At 39.9% G+C, this 20,300-nt stretch overlaps 1 protein-coding gene across 1 annotated transcript; it reads left to right on the top strand.

The window, feature by feature from the left end:
- The first annotated feature begins 11,312 nt into the window (after positions 1-11,312).
- On the top strand, positions 11,313-14,728 carry LOC127413898 (protein L-Myc-1a-like). The gene is made up of 3 exons (XM_051651464.1): positions 11,313-11,629; positions 12,154-12,737; positions 13,641-14,728. The coding sequence occupies exons 2-3, from the start codon at positions 12,176-12,178 to the stop codon at positions 14,192-14,194; spliced, it is 1,116 nt and encodes a 371-aa protein (XP_051507424.1). The 5' UTR covers positions 11,313-11,629; positions 12,154-12,175; the 3' UTR covers positions 14,195-14,728.
- The last annotated feature ends 5,572 nt before the right edge of the window (positions 14,729-20,300 follow it).

Genomic DNA, 20,300 nt, shown 5'->3' with positions numbered 1-20,300 from the left:
TTTATAATGGCTGTTTTTTATCTATAGGCAAAATAAGGTCTGTGGTAAACATAACTATAAAGGTGCAATATGTAACAATTTTTATGTAATATTCGTCTACTTTTTGCCAATGTGTGAACGGCTTGTAACGCAACTTAAACAATTAACCCTTCCCAGACTTCCTAGGTTGCCTATTAAAGCCTGTAGACTGATTTTCATGCGAAGGGAGCGGGTCGGTTTTGCCGGGAAAATCCAAAGGATGTGACGTTTATGCACGCTCCCGAGAGTCTTGCCTCAGTAAAAGCTTCTCTTCCGCTTCAACAGACTGTCTGCAACACTAGATAACGTTATCTTAGAGATGGAATCCAGCAAACGTCTGGCTGCCAGCACAACACCGACTCTGAGTAAGCCAAAAAAACATTTATCTACTGAATCCCGACTAAGCGGAACATGATCGTGGTCGAGCGAATACTACAGTGAACATCGGCAGGGCATTTGATTCCTGGAGGGACCTTCGTTCGGTTTTGGGGATCAAAACCGACCCTGAATTGGTGTTCTTCTTATTGGACAGGTAAGCTTACATAACTGCAAAGCATGTGAAATATAGTGCCATAAGTATTGATCTGTGTAATTTTAGCTAACTTGATCTTGCCTGCACAGTAACTGTCATAAACAATGTTAATCTGTAATTATTCAGCAAGGTAAACTACAATAACACATGAAATGAATGCTAGACAATGTAAAAGATAATGCAAAAAGACCCATCCATTAGTGTAACATAACTTGGTTATACTGAAAACATATACATTCTATTATTATAAAACAATAACGCATCGATATATCAAAATTACAGTTGTGATGGAATCAAATCAATACTGAATTGTGTCAATATATTTATAATGTTCAGTCTGTTTTATAAACAGCTACTGTCATCATCCACCAAATTTAGCTAACAGCTATTGATAAAGCTGGCTAGCTAACTAACGGCGACATAGGCTATCGTATAAATGCAGTCAATGTATCATGCAAAGAAAAGTGATTACTTCAAACTACAGTCTCGCATAGCCAGACCTATATCCACACTTTGTTTTAGCCCTGCTCCAGCACTGGAGAGTCAAATATAATATACAGTCTCAAAGTTTGTAGTAAAACAATCATGACTGTGTAATTTTAATTATGCTATCTCATCTGTCAGCATGATGCCAGTGAATCACGTTGTCTCTTTGTATGTTATGTCATTGTTTTGGCCGATGCTTGCATCCCTATGGAGTGTGTGCACGAGCGCGAGCACGAGGCTGGCTGCAGTTTCTGAATCTTACATACGGCACCTTTAAAGTTGTCATGAAACGGAAGTTACGACCGACTTTATTATAGACTATAAAGCGCAACAGTGACCTCCCGCTTTTTCAGCCGTCTGGGTTCCAGAAGTATTTTCCCCATTCATTTCTTACATAGACTTTTTTTTCTCCCCTTTTCTCCCCAGTTTGGAATGCCCAGTTCCCAATGCGCTCTAAGTCCCCGTGGTGGCGCAGTGACTCGCCTCAATCCGGGTGGCGGAGGACGAATCTCAGTTGCCACGTATCTTATCACGTGGCTTGTTGAGCGCGTTACCGCGGAGATGTAGTGCATGTGGAGGCTTCATGCTATCCCACCGAGAGCGAGGACCACATTATTGCGACCACAAGGAGGTTAACCCAACGTGACTCTACCCACCCTAGCAACCGGGCCAATTTATATAATTCAATATAAAACTATGGAAATATTGAAAATATAGATTTTAGGTTGTTGTTTATAAGTATAGAAGCAATATATTTTAAGTTTATTGCAAAATATCCCTATATATACAAATATATAATATTTTAAGGGTGACGGAAGACCGACTCGATTACGTCACTTACGGTGCGTCATGGGAGCACGCGTTTTACGGTTTCCGTTGCCCGTGGTTCTCTGATTGGTGGTCCTTTCTCTGATGCACCATGGGTATTGCAGTTGTTTACCATGAATTCTGCTATCAAATGCGATTTTTAAACAATGAAGTTGAAATAATGCGGACGGATGGTTTCAGTGGAAGCATATATCATCAATGAACAACCTCGTTGCTCACGGTAGGTCTGTCTTTAAAGATTTAGTTTCGTTGAAAATCAGTTTGTCTATGGGAAAAATTTATTTTTACTTCTAGAACCAGATTGTTGCACTTTAGTGTGAAGTATGTTTGAGTGAAATGGCTTATCAGACGAGAAAAAAATTTAGGGCGGGGACTTGGTTTACCTTAGGACAAGGCTGGAGCCATTGCAAATACAGATAAATGTGAAACAAGCGAGTAGAAGCTAATTTGTCCATGTTTTGAATCACAGTGCACTAAGCATAAAGAATAAAGAACACTTAAGCTGTATATCCAAGAAACCTGCGTCTGCAGAAAAATATAAATAAACTCCAGCAAGTTTCTTCAGCTTTAGAATGTATTATTTAGAAGTCATCATTCCTATGCACTATTCCATTTGAAGACAATTACCCTCCACTGTGAGAGCTTCAGAAGGCTGAAAGGTGACAATGGTAAGTCAAAACTACTTTTTAAGCGATTCTTATCAGAAAATCTGTTTGGAATTGACCCTACAACATGGATTGTGCTCCTTTCAAAGTACCCTGTGAAGGCATGATCAGCGACAGTTAGAACACAGCCAGACATGCTAGGGGAGGGAGTGTTCTCGTTCTTGAAAGCATTTGATTGGACATAGTTTCTCAGACGCTTCGTGTACTCATGACTGTACCTTGGTCTGTCAAGCTGGTAGAGAGAGACTGCTGATTTTAAATGCTTATATCTTCTGAAAATGAATTTTGTCAGCATCTGGAAGTACGCTAGCATATTGATGACCTTAAAGGGAATAAATAGCATCAAAACTTTAATTTTGATTTCACAGGGACTTTAAGATATCTGGACATTACACAACATAAATTACACACCCCTGATAATACGTTAATCACCCAGACATCTATTTGATGTGTGTATGCGTGTGCGCACGTGTTTGCATCTGGAAGACGTATTTTTAGGTTGTTTGCTCATCTGCAAAACATCTATAAGATGTTTCCTCTCGGATGTCATGTCAATAAGACATTCAGTGTGATGTTTATGGTTGAGATTGTTTGTAAATTTGATTTTTTTTAAATATTTAGCAGACAATTAGAATGCAACACTTTCCAGATGAAAAGATCTAAAACAAACATCTCTGAGATGTATGTGTGCTATCTGGTATGTGAATGCACACATTTTTTTTTTAAGTACATTGCTAACAAGTTGCTAGATAAGAACTACTACAGTTTTCCATTTCATCAGGCACGTTTACTCACATGCTTTTGGTATTTGTAGTCCTTATATAGAAACCTGTTAAGAACATACATTTTGTTTAACACATATATTTCCTAAACACTGTGGCTTCAAACTTTTACATTTGAGGTTTAACTGTGTGCAATTTATAATATTAATAATAAACTTTGTTGCTTCTCAGTGCGCATAGAACAAAACTTCCAAGTATCTTTAAGTATAGTTTACCACAGACCTTATTTTACTTATTAAAGGTGCCCTCAATCATTTTTTCCTCATTTGAGTTTTAATTTTAAAGAAATAAATTTTAATTTTTTAAAATTTGTATAAAATCATGACCACACACATAAGATGAAGACTCGAGTCATATGAGTAACCTTAAAAAAGCTGTTTTAGTCTACACTGAGAGAGTCCCATAATAGGGGCTGCCATGTTGGAATCACATGACCAGCCGAATACTACTCACTTAATCTCAGCAACCCACACTGATTGAATTGATTAAATTAATCATAGCCAACTGTGAATAGTGAATTTCTACAATGGCATTGGTAACTGAAAACTTGGTTTCACATTTTTTAAAAGAAGCAAAATACTAAATGGTTGAACCCACGGAAGATTAAGGCACTTGATTTAAAGGTGCTGTAAGCGATTTTTTTTAAAGAAAGGTATGCAAAATAAATTCTACTCCTTGATAGATATAAATGAAATAAGTGTCCTGAGATATCTCACTGGTCTCTGTGACAGCTCTACACTCTGTAAACAGCACAAAAAAAGCGGGCCACGGTCTCTAACGTTTTCTGCCTGTCAATAATTTTGCACGTTCTCATAGTGTTGTAGTTTAAGCGTATGGCCTCCAATTCTGAATATGTGGTTACAGCCTTGCAGAGTATCAATAGTTATTTACCAACCCTAACTCTCAAGTGCTACATTATTTCAACCCCTTCACAATAAGAATGTATTAAGTTCTGGTTGTATCTCACAGTTTCTGTGTGCCTTGCAATAAATGACAAATTATAGCTGTAAAAATGAAACCATGACATTTTTCTTTCTACATATGTACAACAACCCTGTTACGTTCCAAATATTTAGGGTTGAATGTTACATTGTCAGTACAAAAAATGGCTAATAGTCAATGATGCACTCACAACTCAAACTCATCATTCATCACTCACAAATATCACTGCTTAAGGTGGTCTCTCAACCACAGTATCTAGACAATACTGTTGGGGGTCAAGGTGGTTAGGCCAGGGGGATTAGAGCTGGAACAAGAGTACTTCCGTAGCTCAGACTATTCTTAAACACATCTTTTGTAGGTTCGGTTCTTTTTGGGCAATGGAGGAGTCAGGAGACAATGAAGCAGTGCAGGCAAGTCTTTTATTTTCTGCCTTCAGAGTCTTGTGTTTTTAATGCACTCAGTTCATGTAGATACTTCACAACACTCAATAAGATAACAAACTTTTTTAACACACTTTTGTGCTTTCGGCTTGGTCTCTCTCTTCCCGAACTGATGAGCTGGTGCAGCTTTTAAGTCTCCTGCAGCCATCACTATAACAAGACACAGGTATTAGAGATAATCACAACCCAGGTGACAAGTCTTACCGCTCTCTCTCTCCCGCAGACAGACACACGATCACACCCTCATCACCACATAACAAACCGAATGGAAGGGTCACAAATTGGTGTAGCCAAACGGTGTGTTTCTCGGGAGATTGGAGTTAAAGGGATCTGCCAATAACACTTTGTTAAGTCCAATGTCGATTAAAATTGAGCCGTGCCCCAAATTTGGACACCGTGTTGACTTTGCAATAGCGTACACAGTACTGGACTGTCCCGTCACTCTTAAGTACCAGAACCACCAGGCTGGCCCAATCGCCTCTAATTCTCCCTTAACAAATTTTTTTTTTGTGTGTTCAGGAAGGCGATGGGGTAGCTACCCCCTGGGTGGTCTCGATGTGGTGCACTATGAGGTTCGTGAGAACACGTCTGCAAATTCCGTTTGCAGCTTGGCCATATCTGTGAGCTGTGACGGTGAGAGGTTGCCTCCACAAGGGACCGGGTTGAATGAATTTGCCCTCTTGGGGACTACCGTCGCTAAGGCCACAGGGACCGCCTCCCTCCATGATTTTAGGGTGTTGAGATGGTAAACTTGATGTGCCATCAAGTACCATCAAGCTACAGATAGGGGCTACAGAAATTCACACCGGAAGATAAAGTGCTTCTAATACTGCCCACCTCAAGCTCTAAATTACTCGCCAAGTGGCAAGGGCCCTTTGAGGTCACACGGCGAGTCGGAGATCTTCATTATGAGGTTAATATCTGTAGCCCCTATCCATTCGATTAACCTCATAATGAAGATCTCCGACTCGCCGTGTGACCTCAAAGAGCCCTTGCCACTTGGCGAGTAATTTAGAGCTTGAGGTGGGCAGTATTAGAAGCACTTTATCTTCCGGTGTGAATTTCTGTAGTTGAGTGCCCCTGTCATACAGCCGGCTTTGACGTTCTTGAGCTTGGAGCAAATTGTCCTGTGTTAATTGACCCAAAGTGTGGAGTTTTGCTCTAAGATCAAGAACATACTTAATTTAATTTTTACTGTTTGAAGGTCCCTCATCCCAAGCTTCCCATATTACGTCGAGCACGCCACGCAGCCGATGCCCATACAGCAGCTCGAATCAGGAAAACCCTGTGGAGGCTTGCGGGACCTCTCGTACTGCAAATAACAGGGGATCGAGCCACTTATCCCAATTTCTAGCGTCCTTGTGCACGAACATACGAATCATGTTTTTTAAGGTTTTATTAAACCGTCCCACCAACCCATCCTTTTGTGGGTGGTAAACACTGGTGCAAATCGATTTAATACCTAACAATTATAGCTTGCATAGTATTCGTGACATAAAGGTAGTGCCTTGATCAGTGAGGATTTCTTTTGGAACCCCCACTCGGGAGATAATCCTGAAGTGCCTCTGCAACACTACATGCTGAGATGTTATGCAGGGACACTGCTTCTGGATATCTCGTTGCATAGTCCACCAGAACTAATACAAAGCGATGCCCGCGTGCAGTCCGTTCTAATGGCCCGACGAGGTCCATGCCAATTCTTTGGAAGGGGACCTCGATTAGCAGTAGAGGGCACAACAGCGCTTTTGGGGTGGCTGGTGGATTCACCAACTGACATTCACGGCATGCCGCACACCACTTGCGAACGTCCCTGTGAATGCCCGGCAAAAAAAAATAGGGCCATTATTCGGTTGAGTGTTTTTCATGACCTAGATGGCCAGCCATTATTGTGGATTATGGTGAGCCACCTGGAAGAGGGTTTCCCGACGGCTCTTCGGTACTAACAATTGGGTTGTATTTCCTTTTGTATGAGTGTCCTGCATCACTCGATACAACCTATCTTTGATCATTGAAAAATATGGGTATGTGAGTGTGAAATCAGGCTGGAGCTTTTGACCATCGATTACTCTCACTTGGTCAAACACGTGTTTGAGGGACTCGTCACATGATTGCTCTAGAGGGAAATCCTTCTCAGGGAATCCCCTGAGACTCTCTCCCCTGCGTCATCTGGCACCTTCTCTCCAGCCATAGGATCGCAAGTCACACACCGAGACAACATTTTACAGGACCCATCCACACATATTTCAATTAATAGATTCTTAAAACCAGGCCAATTCGTTCCCAAAATCAGTGGATGGGTGAGGCGGGAATTAACCGTGGCTTCTAGTCAATACTTTTTTCCCCTGAATAGTATGTCAATGGTAACCATTGGATATAATTGAATATCCCTGTGCACACACTGCACCCTCACCCGTTTATCCATGCCCAATGCCCTGTCTTGCACCAAGTGTTGGTGAATGGAGGTTTGAGAACAGCCTGAATCCACCAATGTGTGGTATGTATCCCCTTCTAGACTCACTGGTATATGATACGCCCCTGCCCAATCGGGGGCGGCCTGCGGAGCATCAGGGATCCGGACCAGTGTCGCCACCTCCATCGCTGAGCACTGATCCTGGAAGAGCCCGGCTTCCCCGCAGCCGGCCCAGGCCTCCCTACCTCACTCGTGGGGGTGGTCACATCAACCTGGGGAGGAGAGAGGAGAGAGACAGAAGAAGTGGGGGAAACAAATACAGGGAAGGACCCCCGAGATCAGGGAAGGGGTTTGGGTGGGGTTCCGGAACAGGATGGAAGGGGGGGGTTGAGATCCAGGAGAGAGAGAGAGAGAAAAAGAGTCTGCTTCGCTGCCTCCCAGAAACGCCACCATGTAGTCCTCTGCCTGGTTGCAATGGACCCACTCAGCCATACCACGAGGAAGCTGGGAGATGAACTTCTCCAGTACCACCAGGTCCCCTCAGCCAGCAACCATTTCCGGCAGGCATCCTGAATCTCAGGGATCAGAACCGCTGGCGGCTTTGCTCCAGACTACAACCAACCCACTGCAGGATGGCTTTCTTGAGGTCGGGGTAATTGAGGAGGCTGGTGGCGGGAAGTTGTTGGGCTGCTAGCTGCGCCTCAGTGGAGAGTAACGGCAAAAAGCGGGCCGCCCACTGGTCGGACGGCCACTTCCACACCTCAATAGGTTTCTCGAACAGGTCGAGGTAAGCCTCCGGATTGTCATTTGGCCCCAGCATAACGCCATTGTCTTCCAAAATCCCAGGTTTTTGCACCACTGTAGTAGGTTTGGTTCTTTTTGGGCAATGGAGGAGTCAGGAGACAATGAAACAGTGCAGGCAAGTCTTTTATTTTCTGCCTTTAGTGTCTTGTGTTTTTAATGCACTCAATTCACATAAGATAACAAACTTTTGGGGGCCTGGGTAGCTCAGTGGTAAAGATGCTGGCTACCACCCCTGGAGTTCACTAGTTCGCTAGTTCAAATCCCAGGGTGTGCTGAGTGACTCCAGCCAGGTCTCCTAAGCAACCAAATTGGCCCGGTTGCTAGGGACATGGTGAGTTGAGCGTGGTTGCTGTGGTGGATGGTGTGAAGCCTCCACATATGCTATGTCTCTGTGGCAACACGCTCAACAATATGCCACGGGCTGACGATCTCAGACATGGAGGCAACCCGGACTGAGGGAAATCACTTCATGACCACAAGGACTTAAAAGCACATTGAAAAAATCAAAAAAAAAAAAAGAAACTTTTTTAACACATCGAATTCATGCCCTCTCTCTCTTCCCGAACTGATATGCTGGTGCGGCTTTTAAGTTTCCATCACTGTAACAAGAGACAGGTGTTAGAGATAATTACAACCCAGGTGACATGCCTTACCGCTCACTTTCTCCCGCAGACAGACACAAGCCCTCATCACCACAACATCTCTTGAGATGAGAGAGCCATTGTGTCCTGAGGACAGCTGTTGTTTTCTGCGTTTCCATCTCATCCATAGCTTGTTTATTTTAGTTATTTATTTACTTTTTGTTTATTTAATTGTTAATAGGACTGTTTCAACCCTGAGTCTGAAACAAAACTGTTTCTGTGCATGTTTGTTCTCTCATTGGTATTGTGCTTATAGACAGTAAATTGCTGTTTATGTACAACTATTTACTTTTTCACACATTAACCTAATGAAGTCGTTTGCCCCTTTTTCCATTCCTATTTAGAGTGAGAGTGTGTGTAGATACATTTGAATAATAATAATTGGCAAAAGCTGTGAAATCTCCATCCTTTCTCCATGTGCTCATATGAGACTGTGGCTCTGTAGAACAATACCAGCATCCAGCACACTGAGCGACTGCTAACCTGCAACACTAACCTTCCCCTAACCATTTGTTAAAGGCTAATCTGTTGCCTTAACAAAGACAGTCGAAGTTTTTGCCTCTGTTGAGGAGGGGGATGGTGGGGCAAAAAAGAGAGGTAGTGGGAGAAGAGGAGTGGAAAGGAAAGAAAGAATTGAAGAAAGGTGGGGGAAATGGATACTATTGGCATTTCTTCGGATGACTGCTTTTGTGTTGGTTGGTTGATTGTAGTGATGCACAGAGCTGGTTGAGTTTAGAGTTTAAATACCCACAGATGGGAAAATAAATAACCACGATTAACAGTAAATCAAGGTTCATTAATATATATAAATACATAATATATACAAATTAATTTTAAATAATTCCACATTTCAAAAGAACACAGAAAGGAAAGAAAATCGCATTTAAAAATAATTTACATCCTGAACCGCTGAGTATTTTTCTTTTTGAAATATTAGCTATTTTAACTTTAATCTAAATGTAAATGTATTATGCAAGTGTCTGAATACAAAGAAAAGGGTTGGAGATGTCTCTCTGCAGGGGAAGAATGGGGGATGGATGAAACAGAAAAAAAAAAAAATCATTCTTTTGTTTCTTTCTTGCAAGCTAGTGATTGGCTATGAAGTTTAATGTATGATGCGATAGGGGGCGCCAAAACGAAGTTTGAATAATACTAGTTCCGTTGCAGCGACAGTCTTGTTGGATGGATGTACTACTGCCCATTATAAGCTTTTTAACCACTTAACTGGATGTTTTGACCGACCAGTGTCCCAAAATTTGACATTTAATCATTTAATATTACCTGACTGTACTCAACAGAGCTGATTAGTACAGGTTCATAAGAACTGCAAAACTACTGGTGAGGACAGACATTGATAAACTGTTCCAGAGCTGTGACTTCAATTTCTCTGACGCCTGTACTAGACCACAAACATCCCATGTGAGTGCAGAATACAACATGGGAAAAATTACATAAAAAATTTAATTATAAAATGGCTCCCACAAGAACAAAGTTTATGCCTACATTGCAAGCAGAGCAAAACTGGCAGAGATTAAGTTCGAATTCATGTGATACAAAGAAATCCATGACAAGTTCTTCAAAAGACTTAAAGGAATATTACAGGTTCAGTACAAGTTAAGCTCAATCAGCAGTATTTGTGGTGTTATGTTGATTACCACAAAAAAATAATTTCAAGTAGCTGGTCATTTATTAAAATAACGGTTACAGTAAAGCACTTCCATGGAAGTGAATGGGGCCACTAGTACATTAACTCTGAAATTCATTGTTTCAAAAGTGTAGCCCCAAGAACAAAAAATGACATTTTAACATGATTTTAGTGTGATAAAATTGCTTTCTAACCTTTTTTTATTTTTATTTTTGTATTTTTGTATTTTTTTTGTATAAAGTTATAACCAATACAAGGATTTCAGGATTTTATTCCCATGACAACATTGTTGTAATATTGGATATAACTTTAAACAGATAAAGTTAGTAATCGATTTTATCACAGTAAAACATATTAACACGTCTCATGTTAACATATTATAGCTACACATTTATGGTCCTATTCACTGCCTTTGAAAGTGCCTTATACTGTAACTCTGAAATTTGCTCTTTTTAGAAAAGGGAGGGACGAGTAAAAATTAATTATTATTATTTTTATTTTTGATTAATTGTGGAAATCAACATTATGCCACAAATGCTGTTGACTGAGCTTAACTTTTATTGAACCCGGAATATTCCTTCGAAGTGAACTCAAAATTTGACAATGATAAATCCCTTCAACTATATAAGGCGAACAAAGAGAACGCTGTGTAGTAGCAGTTCTTTCTTGTTGTTTTATGTTGTTAATTTTCACTGTAAATGCGTTTTAGTAATAATGTTTAATCTGCTGTTCTTCATTGTCTGCAACAAAGTTGCAGCTACAAATTTAGTGCTTTTTTTATCATGCCAATAAATTAGGCTACATTATAAAAGACAGTAAAAAAATCTGTTAGCCTACATTTGATCAAAGGGTGCTTTTATAAAACTGTATCATACAGAACGATGGATACAATTTCAGTGTTTACATCTTGCACGTTGTTCTCAACTGAATAACACTTCATTTAAATGTTGCGTCAGTTCATGATTTGATTTGATTGGAATTGTGACGTAGAGGGTTCTATTTTCATTCAAAACTCATTTTAGTGCTGCAAATTGCCTTCACATTCACAAAGCGACGGTCCACGCGCTCTCCCCGCCCCGCGCCTCCTGTGGGTGTGTCCACGCTGCACTCGCACACACAAAGACGCAGATCTGGCGCGAAAGCAGTCAAAGCTCTTTTACAGGCAGTGGGAGGGTGCGGCTGCAATGCACCACGCGGATCGATCGTTGCTGCCGTTGTAATCGGACACCCACTTTATTTCCGCAAGGAGGAAAAACGTTTTTTCTCGTTGTTCGGGTTAAACGGCCGTAACACAAAGGCGGTTGGGTGGCGTGCGCTGTTGTTTTCTGAGCGCGTGCGTACCGGAGTTTTTGCTGGTCCCGAGACCGGACGCTGCACTTCTTTGTTCTGTGCTGCGTCCCTGGACTTGGCTGGTCTGTGGCCCCACGCAGCAATCGGTAAGTGCATTTTTGCTTCGGAATACTCTTCAGGATTAATCAGATTCACTTTGGTGGACTTTTGTAAGGAGTGTTGAAAATTTCCTGGATCTTTAATGATCTGATATTTATGAGAGTAATAAAACGCGATATTCTCAAGCAGACCAACCCATTTATAAGAGACCAGCAGTGAGTGATTACATTGTTTCCTTATAGATAGTGTTAAACTATAAACCTGCTTACAAATAAACGGAAAGCGTTATTAACCTTAATGTTAGTATACGGTTCCCATTTGGTAATATTTCAATTCAGTAACCAACTCCTAACGTTGCAGGAACGTTCTTTTTGGGTATTTTTATAACCATAAACTAAAGTTCACAGAACGTTCTGGGCACTAAAAATGGTTGGTTGGTTTGTTGCTTTGAGGTTGTTTTGAGGCTGAGTGACTACTAGTGAATCTTTGCAGTTGTGTCAGCGCAACACAATGCTCAACTGAAAATCACTCCGTGTGCAGTCTTCATTTGATGTTCACGTTGTCTTCACAGATCCTGTAAAAGTTCTGCAGCAATGCCCGGAATCAACACTCACACACTGTACAGCTGGGAGATGGAGCACTACTTTTACGACGAGATGGACACCGAGCAGGACTTCTTTAAGTCTACTGCTCCGAGCGAGGACATATGGAAGAAATTCGAGCTGCTTCCCACCCCACCCATGTCGCCGTCAAGGACTTTGTACGGGGACTGGTTACTGTCGTTACCGGCGCCGCCTAAGTTATTACCATGTGACGAGGAGTACGAGGGGTTGCACAAGTTCGACCCCCTGGACATTTTTGAAAATCTCGGATCCATCGTAATCAAAGATTGCATGTGGAGCGGGTTTTCCACGAGTCACCGGCTGGACAAAGTGGTTCACGGCGAGCGTGCACCGGTGATGGCTCAGATTCAGACCTCTACCTCATTACATGCAGCTTTGACCTCACAGAGAGGTCTCCGTGCTTCACCGGGCACGTCCGTCACCCAGGCGGCCCAGTGCGTGAACCCCGCAGCAGTCCTCGAGCTCCCTGTCCCGCATAACAAGAAAGGGGCTGCAGGGTCTTCCGGTTCTGAGGGTCGCTCGGATTCATCCGGTAAGAGACTGGATTAAATGTGAATAGCTTAGTACCTCCCAGCAATGATGCAGGGAGTTGATGTGCACTTTATAATATTGCTGAGCTATGTTTTTTTTGTTGTTGCGCGCACATACATCAGCGTCAGAGTAACATGTGACACTAAAATAATGCAATAAACATTAAACAACATAAAATGTACTAAAACACCCCAATGTGCATAACGGATATAACATGAGTAGAAACAAATAAAATATTTATGGACTTCTGGGATCGCCTAATTATTTTAATGTCAAAGTGTGTATTCTCTTGTTAAACATAATAAACATGTTAACTGCCAGCTATAAGGTAAAATTTTACTTTTTACATCTAAAATACAGTTCTTACAATGTTACTGTAGAATTAGATGTAACTTATTGAAATATATAATGTAGTATTATTATTTTACCCTATGATTAATGGTTTTTACTAGAATTTGTACATTCTTTTTCCCTTAGAATTATGGGGAAAAAATCCTGTGTATAATTTTTTTTTTTTTTAATACTTACTGTAATATTGAATCTGCAAATACACTCCCTGTTAATTTAGCCTACCCATGAAAAGGAAAATATGGTTCCTCATATGTCAGACTACTGTGGATTTTGAATGTAACTTCCTCACTAAGAATTGCATAATATTTAACTCAGACAGATCAAATTCACCTTATTTAAATGTGTAAACAGCCGTCACAATTGAGTTAATTGTTATACAAAGGTTGCAGGGTTTGTTTTTTGTTTTTTGGGTCAAGTTGCTGTCCTCTTGCTCTCTGCCAACTCAGACCAGTGCTATGTTTTCATTTATTGATCTCAAAGTGTGCTGTGTTAAAGATTATTTCTCAGATTGGAATGTTGTGTGCTTAATGTACAAAATATTTTGTCATCTCAGATGATGATGACGACGAGATTGACGTGGTGACCATTGACAACCGACCGAAGCGTGGTCGCCCTCCAAGCCGTCGAACGCCAGTGACAATCACTGTGAGTGCGGATCCATTCGGACCGTGTCCCAAACGCTTCCACATCTCTCTACATCGGCAGCAGCACAATTATGCTGCCCCCTCCCCCGACACAGAGCCTGAAGATGACTTTAATGAGATGGAGTCTGTGAGCAAAAGGCCACGCCTGGAGCCTTCATCCTCTCCCTCATCTCCACTCTCCTCACCTGCCACCTCGGACTCTGAAGACTTCAGCGAACAGCGCCGGAACTTCTTGGAGAGGAAGAGGAGGGATGACCTTCGCTCCAGGTTTCAAGCGCTCAGAGCAGAGATTCCAGGTCTGTCCGCTTCAGCAAAAACCTCAAAGGTTGCGATTCTGACACAGGCAATGGAATACTTACTGCAGCTGCATACGTGCCAGCGGCGTCAAGCTCGGGAGAGAAGGAAACTGAAGGCCAAACAACAACAGCTTCTCCGGAAGATCAGCGTATTACAGAACTCCTGAAAAACATTAATTGTGACTCAAAAGCATCTCGAATGTTTCCAAAGCTCATTATGAATGAGAACTCAAAAAATATCATTCTGTGACTAAAATTGACTCAAGTTGTTCACTGCAGGGAGACCCACATTTAATTCTGTCCTTATAGAAGGGATCTGTATTATAAGTCTGTGTATATGTGTGTGCCAAGGTGTTTGCCTTTGGCTTGGCTTTAGGCTTTGTGCCAGATGACACACAAGCCCTCAGTGAATGGTAAAGTGGAAGCTATTAGTGGTTGAAGTGTCTTCCTTCATAGGAAGAAGGGTGGGTGGTGTGTGCATGTGGGGGTGTGTAGTAGGGTTTTGTGTGAGGGGAGCATGGTTTTCTAACACATTTTGCATCAGGTTTTCATGATTAGCTTATAGAAGGAAATCTAAAGTGTCTTGTTCATAACATGATCTGTACAAAATCTGCTGTAAATACTATATTCGGAGAATGTTTTCCTCTTGTATCTACTCAAACTGCACAGAGAGTCTATTTTGTTAAAGAATAAAGCATCTAAAATTTAAGATGAGCTGTTTCCCCTATCGTTTATTTATCTCTGAGCTGGTTGACCGCAACACAATGCTTCTCTAAGATTACTTTGCACATACCGCTCTCATGCCTGCTGTTAAAACTGAAAGAGGAAGTAACGTGCATATTTACTGAAAAACAGATAGTTTAAAAGACGTTTACCCCCCATAATCCTGAACAACAGGTTAAAGTGTCTTACAAGTGTGAACTGACATTCACTCGTGAGTACCATCTTTGGTTGCAGAGATTAACTTAATGCTGAAACTCAAGATGAGTAGAGCACGAGCAAGAAGAATTATAAATGAAGTTAAAAAAAATAAAAAAGGAAAGCTGGAGAAGATTAGTTTCCAGCATGACAAGTACACCATCATACAAAATATGGAACCTGATATGGAAAATGAAGGGAAAAAAACAACAGTTCTCAAACAGCACAGACTTGTGATTTCAAAACAAGAAATTGCAAACATTCTAGCAAACAATTTAGAAAACAACTCATCTATTGAAAACTGCCTTTGTGCTTTTCGAACTTTTGCTCAACAAGAAAAAGAAAAGATTAACTTCGGCTCCAGTAACACAGAGCCATACAACCAACCTTTTTCTATGGAAGAACTACAGCGAGCCATTAAAAAAATCCCATGACAGCTGTGCGACCAGATAAAATCCCCCACCTTTCCCTGAATATTTACCTTTAGAATTTTTAACTCCATCTGGGTATCAGGAAAAATCTCATCCGCCTGGCATGAAGCAGAAATAATACCTATTCCAAAGCCAGGAAAAGACCATAATGACCCCATAAACTTCCGCCCTATAGCTTTAACCAGTTGTTTATGCAAAACAATGGAGAGGATGGTCAATGATCGCCTGTGTTGGATACTGGAATCTAAACACCACATAAATAATGCCCAATGTGGTTTCAGGAAAGGTCGAAGCACTACAGATCACCTTATTTGTCTTGAAAGCTATATTCGTGATGCCTTTACCAGAAAAGAACACGTTGTAGCTGTCTTCTTTGATTTGGAGAAAGCGTATGACACAACATGGAAACATGGCATTTGAAAGGATCTGTACCAAATGAATTTTAGAGGTCAACTGCCAGTCTTCATTGAAAGTTTATCGAACAGACTTTTTAGAGTTAAAATAGCAAACACCTTGTCTAACCTACATGAGCAAGGACTTTGAGTACCTCAAGGAAGTATCCTATCAGTAACCCACTGCAGTTTTAAAATAAATAGCATTGCAAAAGTCATTAGTTCTGATGTCCTCTGTAGTTTATATGTAGATGATATCTGCATTTGCTACAAGAGCAAGTACATGAACACTATTGAGCGAAAAATCCAATTGAAGATAAACAGAATGCACTCCTGGTCAACACAGAATGGTTTCAAGTTCTCACAAACAAAAACCATCTGTATGCATTTCTGTTGGCTTCATTTGCTACACAATGAACCAGAGCTGTTTATGGATGGAGTCCCCATTAAAGTTGTTAAAGAGAACAGGTTTCTTGGTATCACTTTTGACCACAAACTGTCTTTTATTCCTCACATTAAATCACTAAAAAAGAAATGTTTTATAGCTATGAATGTTTTAAAGGTTTTATCCAAAACCAAATGGGGAGCAGACAGCTCAACTCTCATGAACTTGTACAGAACCATGGTACGCTCAAAGCTGGACTATGGAAGTATCATTTATGGATCAGCTAGGAAGTCATACATATAACTTTTGCACACTGTACACCACCAAGGTATACGACTAGCTTTGGGAGCCTACAGAACATCACCAATCCAAAGTCTCTGTGCAGAAGCCAATGAACCTATCTTGGAAATCAGACACATAAAGTTGGCCTTACAATATGCAACCAAACTTAAAACAAATAAAGAAAACCCAGCCTATTCAGCAGTTTTCCCACCTAAGCATTCAGCAATATATGAAAAAAAAAGTTTTGTTTGTCCATTTGGCCTACGTATAAAAACCCTTCTGGAGAATCTGAAAGTGGATCTAAACAGTTTGGAACAGACACATTTCTGCAAAATTCCTCCATGGGATCTCAAAAAACCTAAAATCCATCTGGATTTAACTAGGAACCAAAAAATCCAAAACGCATCCGAATGATTTCCATCAACAATTTTTGGACATAAGAGCAGTATACCCACAACTTATCCCAATATACACAGATGGATCTAAATCTGGAAATAAAGTGGCAGCAGCTTTTGCAACAAACCAACTGTGTCAGGGTATCCGCATCCCTGACCAAAGTTCAGTTTTCACTGCAGAGACAAACGCTCTACTACTGGCACTTTAGTTTATTGAGACTACTCCACAAAAACCTTTTTTAATAATAACTGATTCAAAATCATGTCTTGAAGCATTGGAATCTACTAAAACTGATCACCGAACAATCCTGAAGATTTTAATCAAACTGTCATCTCTTGAAGCAAAAAGTTTTAATATTATTTTCTGCTGGGTACCTGGACACTCAGGAATCTCTAATGAACAAGCAGACAGAGTTGCCAGAGAAGCACTATCTGCTGAACCAGTAAAATGCCCTATACCTTCCACAGATTCACCAACTCTGAATGTATATATCAAAAACAAATGGCAGTCGGAGTGGGATCAATGTTTAAACAACAAATTACAGGTAATAAATCTTGTTGTTGGAACAAGATACTGTATGTGTTCCCTTTTAATAATCGCTGGGATCAAGTCATTTACACACGATGCCGGATAGGACATACAAGACTCACACACCAATTTTTACTATCAGGAGAAAATTCACCAAAGTGCTCATCTTGTCAGAACCCACTATGCATTAAACATATTTTACTGGACTGTCATACCTCTACACATCTGAGGAATTTGTATTATTCAGTTGATACTTTTGAAAAGGTTTTTAATCAAGTGAATCCGAATTTAGTTTTAAGGTTTTTAGGAAAAATGAATCTTAAACACCTTATTTAACTCTATTTTTAAATAACTAAACCTGGCTCCCGCCATGAATATAGCCATAGAAGCTGGCATGGCGTAAAAAATGAAATAATCAAACAAACATACATTAACTTAATGCTGAATGGTAAAAAAAAAAAAAAATTAGCACAATTTTGTCACAATGATATACTTTAGTCTTTAGGATTTAGTCTTGCTCACTGGGTGTATTTGCCAAAGATTTCTGCAGATGTGGGAGAAGTGCATTATGGGATGCAGGAAGCAAAAAGAGGAAGTGATGCAATTGTCTGCACAGCATTTTCCTCTCTCTGAATTTCTTCATTTCACTGGGATTCTTTGAATACTTGCAGATTTTACCTCAGTTGTTGAGATCAGATATTTTTTATTGTATTTTATTTGTTAATCCTGTAAAATGGAAATCATGATATAAAAATATTTGGGCTGTCAAAATATTACATATATGTATTTTTTTTTTTTTTTTTAGTTCCAAAACCAAATTAAAAACCAAATAGTGTTTGGTTTGGGTTTTGGGTTAAAGTTTAAATTTGTATGTGATAAAAATGTAATTTTATATCTGATTTATAAATAAATTAGCTGTTAGGTCTTTCTTAGAGAAAGCTTTTCTGATAACTAATATATAAACAATCTCAGATGTCTAATTAAAGAATGTTCTGGGCTCAATACAAGTTAAGCTCAATCAACAGCATTTGTGGCATAATGTTGATTACTAGAAAAAATAACTTAGACTCGCCCCTTGATTATTAAAATAAAGCATTTACAGTAAAGTACTTGTATGTAATAAGTAATATTGTAAAATAATAATGGATATAACCATATAGATAATGTTAGTAAGTGAACATATCACACTAAAATTGTGTTAAGTCTTGTAGCTATACTTTTGAAACAGTGGGTATTGTAGCATTTATGGACTGGCTCCATTCACTTCCATTGCAAGTGCCATACATAACCATGTTTGTTTATATATATATATATATATATATATATATATATATATATATATATATATATATATATATATATACACACATACATATATATATATATAAATGGAGAGATTGAGTCGAAATAATATTTTGTTGAAATCAACATTATGCCACAAATGCTGTTAACTAAGCTTTTCTGTTTTTCACTCACATTATTGATTGTTTTTCAAAGTGAATAACTGTAATTATGACTACTTTAGCAATATTAATAATAATGCTTAACATCATGCACATAGGCCTATGTTAGGTGTTGTTGCAGGTGTACAGGGCTGTGAGGGGTACATTATACAAGAAGGTTGTGAAACAGATTAATCTTACTGACACTTAAATAATAGCTTTGCATAAAGAAAAGAAAAGTAAAATCCACAATCCACCACAAAAGCTGTGTTTACTTGATAACGGAAGTAACACCAACATTTCTCAATAAGCATCACGGGATGTAGGAAAAAGGTGGATAACTAAACAAATTAAACTTTCCTGTTCCTGAGTATTGTTAACTTGTACTGTTGAAACTTATAAGTTATAACCGTATCTGCTGGAAATGTTTGTTATGGTGCAGCTTTTATTTTGATCCGGTGTGCCTGTTTATTATCTGTCAGTGCTAAGGAGGTCATTTCACTCCCTTTGTCGCTTTATTCAAAGTGTATTGTGTAAGAATCCACACAAGTCTCTCTCTCAGACAAACACCCTATCAGCACCATCTCTGCCATCCAATGACCCAGATTCCATTCAAATAGAATCACAGGAAGTCAGACAGCTCTATACAACCGCTGACCCACTGATCCTAATGAAACTAATCCATGCCACACACCCACTACTTATTACACACCCACTTCACAGTCTCTGTCTGTGTTTCTCTTCTTTCTTTTTTTTGATCTCTCTCTCTCTCTCTGTCAAACAAGACTTATGTAACTACTGTAATTTGTGTAACATCGAGAACAGGCAGTGTTTTCAATATCTCTCTCTTAGTCTGACTCTCACCTCAACTGCAGTCAGTAGACGTTATGGTCTGTTTGCATTTGTGTCCTTTTGGTGTGGCACAGATGCAAGTTTATTGCATTTGACCTATTCGGAAACTCAAAATCAGACAGATTTAGAAAGTATTAAATATCAGCATCCCTTAAACTTATGCTGATTGAACAAAATCAATGATCAATTTTATTGGGTGTGTTTGCTTGCTCAGTTAAAGAGATGAGAATTATAGAGCTCACTCTTGGCTTGATCCTTAAAATCTGTAGTGATCTTAATCTCATCAGTTTAAACACTGCAGCCATCTGGGTGCAGACAGATAGACTCACATGGGCTTCCATATTTCCACCAAAACATGAACACACTATCAGACACTCATAAACACATGCCAGAAAAGATCTAGACAGTGCTAGCCACACTTAATCCATTAAAGAGGGAGCCCTTTAGAAGTAATTGCTGGAAAACTTACAGCTGCAGATTCCTAAACACTCTCTGTGTGCTAGAGGAAGAGAGATGGTGAATAGATGACAAATCTGTTCTTTGATTTTGACTACAGAAAAGGAAAAGAGTTGTGATGCGATGCTGCCCTCTGATGGTGGAATTGGATGTCTGCGATAATGGCACAGTAGAGTTTATTTCCTAGGTGC

This window comes from Myxocyprinus asiaticus, chromosome 23, assembly GCF_019703515.2.
Source record: "Myxocyprinus asiaticus isolate MX2 ecotype Aquarium Trade chromosome 23, UBuf_Myxa_2, whole genome shotgun sequence".
In the NCBI taxonomy this organism is placed as follows: Eukaryota; Metazoa; Chordata; class Actinopteri; order Cypriniformes; family Catostomidae; genus Myxocyprinus; species Myxocyprinus asiaticus.
This window is presented reverse-complemented; position numbering and strand designations above follow the sequence as displayed.